Genomic DNA, 10,896 nt, shown 5'->3' with positions numbered 1-10,896 from the left:
GGGTGTCGGGGGAGCGCTGTTGAGTTTTGGGTGTGAAGTAATATCTGTCACGTTGACGTCTGGAGCCTGAGGTGGACGCTGGCGAGGAGCTGGACGGGCGGAGGGCCAGACTCCCACAGCTGGAGCCTTTAGGTCCAGAGGTCAGTCAGGTGTTTGTAAGCACATCTGGATTTAAATTTAATATCACTCCGACACCTTGAGTCACGGTTTTATAAAAACATTTTCTCTTTACAGTAAAAACTAAAATATAAACCTTAGAATATATAACTAAAGAAATATGTTCAAGGTAATTCAAACATGTTGACTCTAAATACAGGAAGTTGAGATTCAGAGGAATCATGTGAGGAGGAAATTTACTTTTTGTGCTCTGTGATGCGAGTCTTATTTTGAAAATATTGTAAGTTATAATCACTTTTTTTACTTGTTCTGTGACGCAAGTCTTATTTTGAAAATATTCTAAAGTTATAATAACATGAGTTTTAATCCATTACATCCAGTTGGCAGCAGGATGTTCACAGTGATGTCACCACATGTTCCTACAGGTGTGAAGAAACTACAATGACCAAACCTGACAAAGTGGCTGCAGGTCAAAGGTCAGAGGTCATCAATGAGCAGACCCCAAGTTTCAGTCGGCAGAGAGATTACTGTAACAACCCCTGTGTGTGTGTGTGTGTGTGTGTGTGTGTGTGTGTGTGTGTGTGTGTGTGTGTGTGTGTGTGTGTGATGTGTTGATGAAGACTGGGTTATATTTACTGGTCATGTTTATGGCTCACAGACAGCTCAAGATGATATCTGGCTCAGAAATACGACCAACAGGATGAGCCCTCTAATTCTCACACACACACACACACACACACACACACACACACACACACACACAGCCTGGAAACCACCCAGCTGTAGGATCCAGTAGAAACTCGTCTCAAATTCAGACACTTTAAAGCAGCAACAGGAAGTCGATTGAGTGTGAGCGTGTTAACACAACGTGTGATGAGTGATACTGTTCCAGCCTGTAATCACTACGATTAATGTATTTTTGTTTAAGTTTAAATTTATTTTTATTCCTTAAAAAAACCCTTATATTTATATTTCTTTCTCTTTACTTTACGTCACATTAACATTATTTAATGGGGGTCAATGGAGGTGGAAAACATTGTTTTGTTATTTGTCAAATTATTTATTAAGAGGTTCAAACTAAAACTCATTAAATGTCATTTTGAGTTCGACTTAAGGCGTTCAGTTGATTTCACAGTAATAAATCATGAATAATTTTGATAATAATTATTAATAATTAAGATTTGACAGGTGTCACAGTACGTTCACATGAGGTTTACTATCACTCTTATAATAATGACATAATTCAATGGGATGTTGCACAAGCAACTGTAGCGACACGTCTGTTCAGCTCCAGTTTTTAGTGCAGTTTTTCTCTTCTAACATTCGTGGTCTCCGAGCTCTCGCTGAGATGACATCACTATGACATCATCGTAGTAATTTTGATCCGGATCATATTAGATAAAGCTCGCCCAGGGTCTCAGAGGACATTAAACGACTGCTTCCACAGGATGACGAACACTAACTCTGACTAGTTACTACATGCTAATGTGTAAACAGGTGTACTGGCCCTTTAAGTGTGAAACGACCACAGTGTGTTCTCTGGATTTTTTCCGCCTCAGACCTGAAGCGGCGTCCCACAGTTCACTGCTTCATCAGGCCTGAGCCGCTGGGAAACAAACAGCGACGAGGCTCCACACGCCCGCAGAGACGAACCCGCCGCTCAGCCCCCGTCTGTTTGTTTATGTTTTCAGCCATGTTGCCGTCAGGGTGGCCCGGCCGCTCTCACACACACACACACACACACACACACACACACACACACACACACACAAACACACACTGAAGCCCTCCAGGCTGCAGGGACGCTGCACAGTGACTGACATCTGACCTCTGACCTCCCCGCGGCCTCTTCCCTGCAGATCATGAGGCGTCATGCAGAGCACGTGCGGCGGCGGCGAAGCGGCTGTGGAAGGATATGAGTGAACCAGGATCTTGATGGCGATTCTGCGGACGGGGTGGAAAGGGCTGAAGATGTAGAGAGCTGATGTGGCACTGAAACGGAAGATGGCCTTCCCTTTGTTCAGGACTATGAAGGTCTGCAGGAACAAAGAGAGAAAACCCCGTCACTGGGAAAGCTGATGTCACAGGTGCAGAAGTTAGTCAGTTACAGTCATTAAATATCTGATTGTTATAAAAACGAGGGAAACAACACGTCGAAACAACGCACATTCTTCACGCTCTTTATATCCTCTGAATTCACAGATTAACATCGGCTCATTTTCAGGAAATTATGAGGAAAGTTTCCAGGAAATTGCCTGGAAAATACCTGCAAAATAAAGCACTGCCCATTTATTATTATATTGATGAATCAAACAGTTTATTTATATGTTGTGCTCTCAAGCAACGCTGCTGAGTGAAACTAAATACATTTGCACATTTAGATGAAATTAATTAGGACACAGGCTTTGGGGATTACTCGCTAGTTTAAGATTTAAATCATCAAAAATCATGATTTTCGCATCACATGATGCTGTAAAAGAGGGAGCAAACATAGCACCAGTTAAAGGAGAACTCCCGGATTTCTGAACCTGAGCTTTGTGGCTTTATTCTTCCATGTTTCTGTGTGTAAATAATTGATAGGGATCGATCCGTTATTGATCAGAAACGGCAAAATAATCACGTTGCATTTGTCCAAACTACATCCACTAACAGCTTATTTTACCACTGACAGATTCAGGCTGTTATTATAAGTGTCAACATTATGAAAAGGATTAGATCTTTGTTACAGAACACAGGGGTTAGTTTGTGTTATTGTGCCACACGACGACACGACAGACGGACAAATGTTTCCCTCGGCCGAAGCTTTTTCCCAGACTTCACTTCACCGCACAAACAGGACGCTGCAGTTCTGTTTCCTCACCATTCGTATTTCAGTAGTTTATAAATTCATTTATAAAGGACACAGGGTGAGCCACTTTACATATAATGTAATGTTAATGTGGACGGACTGAAGTCCTGTCACGACCTTTGACCCTTTAAAACCCAGAGAAAGTTTAGTAGCTGAATATCAGTGTAACAGAACAAGAACACAGACTCAGTGTTTTTAGGTAAATCCCTCAAACTCTAAGTGTTCCTGCAGAGCGACTGGCACAAGAACACACACACACACACACACACACACACACACACACAAATGAAGTGTGTGTGTGTGTGTGTGTTCGCCCTGGATGCCTCAGTAAAACCCAGAGGACACAAACACACCGGAGCTAAACACAGAGAGAGAGAGAGAGTGAAACAGAGAGGACGGAGGGTGAGGAAACTCCCCTGAGAGAAAACTTCACCAGGGAGAGAGACGGAAACACAAACACAAAAAGAGCAGAGAGTCGGCCGAGGGCGTTTTTCCAACCGACACTCAGGTCTGCACCAGAGGAAGAGCTGGGGACATGTTTGCTTTCTTTCCTCACAGAGAAACAAGCGTCACTAAAAGCAGAAGGACGGCCGTGTGTGTCTCCGTACGGCGTCCAGCTGCTGACTCGGTCATCTGCACGAATCTCAGGAGGAACTCTGATTCTCTCATTTTATGCAGATGACACTGTTTTGTTTTCATCTGTCTCCTCAAATCAACTGTCTTCTTCAAACGTGTCTTTATGATCTTGATCTCTTCCCTAAAAGGTAAGAAACGAGCCCACAGGTCGTCTGTGCAGCAGCTTGTTGTGACATTATAGTTGGGTTTTGTTGCTAGGCGACATCTAGTGGCCGTAGTAACGACGACAGGAGCGGAGGGAAAAATGTCTGTGACGTAGAATAAAGAGAGAGAGTCCCCGTCAGGAGGAGGAGGTGGTGGACGGACGCAAAGTTGTTATTATTGTTACCATGACAACAAAGTCGTCTAATGTTGAGGAAGTACTAATTTTATGCCTAATCACCATCTTTTTCTAAACCTAACCAAGGCATGACTGTGAACTCTTTGTTAGTTGCAGTCAGTGGAGGTGACATCATCAGTACAGTCATTTAACCATTAATAGAACAGGTGAGCACCGTGTGTGGATTAACTACCAATTACGATTCAGGTCTCGTCACAACACGATGCACCAGTGCACGATTTATTTTCCTGTGTGAGTCATGCTTTTACAGAATGAGTTTTAACATAAGCTGCTGTAACTCAGTCAAAGAAAAACTGACGTCTGCCCTTGGACGGAGAGTGAACACAGCCAGTTCTCCCCCGTGTGTTTTATTTTGAAAGGAAAGGAAATGCTCAAAAAACAAAGTCAGGAACAGATCAGACGTTAACGCAGAGTTTAAAAACAGGACGGAGAGACAGAGGGAGACAGTGGCAGAGAAAAAGAGGGAAAACACACACACACACACACACACACACACACACACTCACACTCGGTCACCTACCCTCTGGTTTTCAGTGAAGTAGGCTACCAGAGAGTCAAATTATCTGCCAGGGATTCACCAACAGAAAACAGGGGGTTTTTCCAAAAACCCTTCATCAACACACACACACACACACACACACACACACACACACACAGACACACACACACACACCCTCTCTGGGTGACCTACCCTCTGGTCTTTGAAGTAGTATGGGTCGATGTCTTCCAGGGGAACGCCCACCAGATGAGATGGGATGTCGGCGAAGATGCGCGGCAGCTGTTTTCCTGCCTCCAAGTCGGGCCGGGGCTTGGGGAGCTCCACGTCGCCCAGGTCCTGAGACACACACACACACACACACACACACACACACACACACCAGAGCATCACTACCTGTGAAGTATCTCACATCTGCCTCCTGAAGCTGCTCCACATCTCTGTATATTAGTCAGGTTTTATCCTCCAGTCGTTTTCTGATTCTTGTTTCCACTTGTTTTCATAATAATAATAATAATAATAATAATAATAATAATAATAATAATAATAATAATAATAATAGTAGTCTGTATGTGAGAGTGAGTGAGTGTGTGTGTGTGTGTGTGTGTGTGTGTGTGTGTACCTCCTGGTAGTGTTTTTTGCGTCGGGCCTCCTCCTGGGCGATGCGCTGCTCGATGGCCGCCAGGGAGTCCGGCGTGAAGCGCTGAAAGCTCTCTGGTCCCATTGGAAACACACAGCCAGCCATCTTCTCATCCTGATCATGTGCTGACTGGCCCAGTTTACCAGCTGCAGAGACGGAGACAGGAGCGTCAACACAGGACTCAAGTCAACGGGAAACCTGCGTCTCAAAAAGTCTCAGAGATGTCCTGTGACAGGTTTCATTCCCCTCCGTTTCCTACATTTCCCAGGGTGCCTTTCTACAACACTGCCACTTCTTCTGCCCTACATGGACCCAGAGGGGGTTTTTATAAGTTGCTATGGTGATAGAGAGAAAAGGTGGGTGGGCTGACACGCACAGAAACACCTGTCTAGACTGACGCTGACCTCCCCCCCCCAGCAGCAGGGACCACAGCATCAAGGTGTTCTTCATCACGCCTCCTCTTCCTCCGTTTTTCAATGTCAGCAGAGAGAAAAGTTTTCTTTGCCATAAATGGAAGCAGGTGAAACATAAAGGATCCACACGACTTTTACACTCTACAACTTTATTTAAAACAACAACAAAGACTGACTATTTATTTTATTTTGAAAAACCTCCACAACTACCTGTACACCTGTACCTACAAGCTGATATATTAATGTCACACATACACGTCCTCTGGATATATGAAGATATAAGTTTATTACATATATGAAATACCCAAAGTGAAATGAGTACATGAACATATATAAAAGTATTTTACATGTATGGAAAGTGAATGTGTGTGTGTTATATTTGGGATGACAGTGATTGTGTGGCGCAGAGGAACACGATACTTCAGGAGAAGAGTTGATGATAATAAAAAGATTTTTTAAACCTCCACTCCAGAAGTGACAGGTGAAACACTTGTCTAGTGTATTTTGAATCCTTGAGTCATGAGATGAGGAGCGTTTGATTCGAGCTCCTGGAGTGTCAGGACGGAGCCGTGATTGAATGGCTTCTTCACTCGTCCGATGATTACGTCGTGCGAGGCGGCGGCGGCCCACAGCTTCACCCCGCTCATCATTCAGCAGCCGCTCGGACCCTCTGAAAGAGCGGCAATCAGACTCCCACCTGATGAAGCACCTGCGCCCACCTGTGCCGCGCGACACCTCAGACACTGAGAATGTGTCACCGTGTTTTACACGTTCGCTTTTCAGGATTGTGTTTAAATCCAGTAAAGTATTAAAGTATTTGATTTATACAAGCAACATTATAATTGGAGTTTCAGTGATATAGAACTTTTCATACTGTCACCACACTGGTTTCCTCCAGCATTGATTTGAAGATTTTATTTATTTTAGCCTTCAAGGCCGGACTTAATATTAATATACTTATTATCAATATTTCAGTGCGACGGGTCAGAGCCTCTATGAACCTGCACTCGGTTCTGTTTGAGTCTCAGGTTCAACAACATGAGCTCAAATAATGAAGCTCCTACAACCAGAGTCTGACGCTTTCAAGACAATCACATGACCAGATCACATGACAATCCTTATCTCACACACACACACACACACACACACACACACACACACACACACACACACACGCGGTCCCTCGTATTATGTTGCCAGAGTTCGAAGAGAGCAAGACTGACGAAGTGTGAGTGTGTAACAGGTCTGTGTGTGTGTGTGTGTGTGTGTGTGAGTGTGTGTGTGTGTGTGTGTGTGTGTGTGTGTGTGTGTGTGTGTGTGTGTGTGTGTGTGTGTGTGTGTATCCAGACCATCTGCCTTGGATCCTAATTGAATGATTAGACAGGCCTCGTTTTTCAACCCTTCATGCATTTATTCTTCACAGCTCCCAAATCTGATTTCTGAAGTGTGTGTGTGTGTGTGTGTGTGTGTGTGTGTCCACATCAAAGGAAAATCTAGCTCTGTTTTCCATTCTTATCAAAAGCTGTCATCCACTCAGTCACACACACACACACACACACACACACACACACACACGATGTGGAGTACAGTAGCTCCTGATGAGCGGTTCACTCCTGGTTTCCATTCAGCTCCGACACTCGGTCACGTACTCGCTCGTTTGTTCCTCCGACACATTCCCCAAGTCACAGACGGGTCGGAGGTAACGAGGCGACTGAAGGGAGCGAATGAAAAACACTGAATCTCTCCAGCATCATGAGTTTCAGACCATATATAACATATATTAACATGCACAGTATGGAGACGTGTGATCTACAGATCCATGTAACCTGAAGGGACCAAATGTCAGTGTGGAAAACATCAACATCTACAGAGACGAGAAGTCGTTCAGTCTGACGGCGCCATGAGACGAGAAGACGAAGAAGAGCGGCAGGTCGAGGATTGGAGGAGGGATGAACGAGAGAGGGAGGAGGCACCAGCTTTTAACGCCGGAACTTTTCGGCAAAGCGTCTGATGAAAGTCGAGCAGAAAGAAACTCCGTGTCACCGTCCTGCTGTCGGTGAATTATAGATTTTCCTCACTTCTTATGTCCTTTCCTGTCTTCTCCTTCACCTCCATTAATCTTCTCTTCCTTCTCTCATTCCTGACCTCATCTTTTATTTTTGGTACGTCCTCCCGTCGGTACAAGACTCCTCGTTTCCTCCTCTTCCTCGCTCCTCGCCTCATACACTTTCTCCTGTCCTTTTCTGCTTCCTTCATTTCTTCCTTGCCTCCTTTCCTCACCTCCTATCTCCCTTTCTCCTCCTCTACCTTTTCCTCTCCTTCCTCTCCCTCCTTCTTACCTTTAACTCCAACTCTTTCCTACGTAACTTCTCCTCTACTCCCGCCTCTCTTCCTCCTCCACCTCACCTACTTCCTTCTTTCTTTGCATAAAAAACAACAAATGTTTTTCCTCTTTTTTTTGGACAAATAACTGTTATTTGAGAACTCACAACATGTTTTCTACGACCGGCTGGTTTTACTGATCTGAGAGTCAAGTACAAGAAAACCCTGAGTGACACTGAGGGTGTGAGTTCCTGCGAATCAGAAGGGCTGATGTGTTTAATATCACCCTTCTTTCAGAAAGTAATCAACCTCTAAACTCTGCGTTCACTCTTCTTCCTTCGGCTCCGGGCTGAACGAGGACGAGCCGCTGCAAACATCAAATTACTGAACAGACACTTTGAGATGCGTTCGCCTTCAGAGCTTCCAGTCTTTCACTGATTTCACTGTTTTTAATGATGTTTCTTTTTGTTTTCTTACTCGTCGTGTTGTTTACCGCTCGCTCCGTCTGTTCTGGCCTCACGCCGCAACCAGACCTTCAGGTTTTAACTGAAGTCTGCTGGACCGGCCTCTTTGGTGTTGCCTTTGAGGAAGTGTGGATTACAACATGCTTAATGCTAATAGCCCTGCACACAACAACAAGACTGTGACGGGAAGATCAGAAACAACGCAATGTATTGAAGCAGGAACATCATCGGGTCGTCGTGGTGTCAACAGTGTTTTAATCCACAACACAGCTTCTCATTGACATGTTTTTCTGTTTCTGTTCAAGTCGTGACTGAAACGTGACTCATACAGACCACGTGTTAACTTCAACGCCGTTTCCAAGCTGCGCGAAGTCGTCCGACCAAATCGCCGAACACGTCGGTGAAAGACAAAGTCGCAGCTGAAACACGTCAGCGACCACGCAGTGAGCACAGAGAGGCGTGTCTGCGGCGGGAAACTCGCAGGGCAGGACTGGCGACTCTCTTCGATGGAAAGCAGCTCAGACTTGTCCAAAAAGTTTTTTACATTCGTCACTAAATGTTTCTGAAAAGTCACGAAATTTCACGACAAAGAAAAAAGCAAAGACCAACGAGGAAACTCTGTCAGTCAGTCAGTCAGTCAGTCAGTCAGTCAGTCAGTCAGTCAGTCAGCGACAGACTGTGCGACAGATACCAAACGGTGAGATGATGTTTTGTTGTGGTTACGTCTCATTTAACCTTTAATCAAGCTTTTAACTCCCAGCGTCCGACTGACGAAGGTGATGGAAACTTTGCAGGAAGTTTCTCCTGATTCAACAGTAAAGTGTGAAACGCTTTGATGTGGGTGGGAAGAGAAACAATAACAGACAGATTTGAGCTACAGACGCCCAGAGTGAGCGAATGATGTTATGAAACAGGGAGAGAGAGAGAGAGAGAGAGAGAGAGAGAGAGAGAGGGAGAGAGAGAATGAGAGAGAGAGAGAGAGAGGGAGAGAGACAGAGAGACAGAGAGAGAGGGAGAGAAAGGGAGAGAGAATGAGAGGGAGAGAGAGAAAGGGAGAGAGACAGAGAGAGAGGGAGAGAGAGAGAGACGGGATGAATTTCTGGGTCAAAACACCAACAAAGACGACCCACCATCCAAACAAGCCTCGCCCTGAGGAAGGACACACACATGCAAATGTGCATGAAGAGTCACAAACACAATGAAGCACAGATACTCAGACAGATGCTGCAGCTGTTTAAGAGCGTGTTTCCATAAACCTGCAGTCATGTGACACTCGCACTCACTTCCTACATATTTCATCTCGTCAGGTTTTCACCGTTCACTGTCCAACATAAACAAGAACCTATCGAGTTTTATTCTTTATTAACAAGCATAAAACATGGACTGCGCACACACACACACACACACACGCGCGCACACACACACACATTAGATAAATTCACACACTTCATTTAGGTTTAAATTAAGTCTTGTTTTATTTTTTACGACGGAGTTACTTGATCACAGACCGTCAGCTGTTACCCATAATGCACTTGATGCAACATAGACAATGAAGATTAGTCGCAGTGTCCTTGAACATACCACCAACAGCAGATATCTAACGAGCTTCTGCCTGGAAGTTTCGACTGGAGATACGGTCACATCCTCAGATCTAATCAATGAAGCTGATCACAAAAATATGAGATTATTGATAGGAGTGTTTTTTCACAATAAAACGGTTCAGTCAGAGACACGTGTGTTTTAAAATGCTTTAAAATTTCTTCTTCTTTGTGAACTTTGAGAACGACGTCTCCGTCACAGACCGACAGTGACGCGTCATCACGGTGACGACGCTTCACTTCCTGTGACACGCATCTACACGCGTCGCGTGTCGCTCACGTTCTGACCCGTCACTGAACTTGAAGCCGTTTCCTCCCGGAGCTGAACATCAGCTGCTCTCAGCAGGAGGCGCTGAATAAAGCTTCAGGTGCTGGGAACCTCCAGACGCCACGCAGCGTGGCCAAAAGTATGTGGACATGGTGAAGAAAGGGGTTAAGGAACAAATCTCTGTCCTTTCCTTTGCTGCTCCCTCCCTCCCTCTCTCCCTCCCTCCCTCCCTCTCTCTCTCCCTCTCTCTCTCCATCTCTCTCTCCCTCCCTCCCCCTCTCTCTCTCCATCTCTCTCTCCCTCCCTCCCTCTCTCTCTCTCTCTCTCTTTCATATGTTGAATCATGGCTATAAATCAGTGTTTGTCGCTGTCGCTCACACAAGAAACATTTACTGAACTAAAGTCAGACTGTACGTGGTTCAGAAGACAACAGACTGTTCCTTAAGTGAATTACAGCAGAGCCTGTTCCTTATTTCCATTTTCTTTTTTTTCATGCATTCATCACTCCTGCCTCCACTGTGTGTGTGTGTGTGTGTGTGTGTCCAGAGCCATGTGCTTGGCGTAGGTGCATGCATATTCCCTCCTCCTTTATTTCCATACCATTTCAGCTATTCATCAGATACAGTGTGTTCCTCTCCTCTGTGTGTGTGGGTGTGTGTGTGTGTGTGTGTGTGTGTGTCTGAGCAGAATGGCCGTACGCTTGGCTAGCTCTTTTCTCCTCCAAGCGTTTCTCCGAACCTCTGGCAAGCTACAA

At 45.1% G+C, this 10,896-nt stretch overlaps 1 protein-coding gene across 1 annotated transcript in view; it reads right to left on the bottom strand.

The window, feature by feature from the left end:
- Positions 1-5,182, bottom strand: part of LOC111671160 (sodium channel protein type 2 subunit alpha-like) — a gene marked incomplete at its 3' end in the record, with an annotated part of 101,925 nt that extends 96,743 nt beyond the window's left edge. Inside the window, exons 1-3 of the mRNA XM_087179818.1 lie at positions 5,060-5,182; positions 4,633-4,776; positions 2,035-2,153 (exon numbers count right to left, since the gene is read on the bottom strand). Of these exons, the coding sequence (XP_087035944.1) occupies positions 2,035-2,153; positions 4,633-4,776; positions 5,060-5,182 (386 nt within the window). The remainder of the gene's footprint in view (positions 1-2,034; positions 2,154-4,632; positions 4,777-5,059) is intronic.
- Between the last annotated feature and the right edge of the window lie 5,714 nt (positions 5,183-10,896).

This window comes from Seriola lalandi, unplaced genomic scaffold (genome assembly GCF_002814215.2).
Source record: "Seriola lalandi dorsalis isolate HSWRI2012SDOR001 ecotype SW California unplaced genomic scaffold, Sedor1 jcf7180002054870, whole genome shotgun sequence".
Lineage (NCBI taxonomy): Eukaryota > Metazoa > Chordata > Actinopteri > Carangiformes > Carangidae > Seriola > Seriola lalandi.
This window is presented reverse-complemented; position numbering and strand designations above follow the sequence as displayed.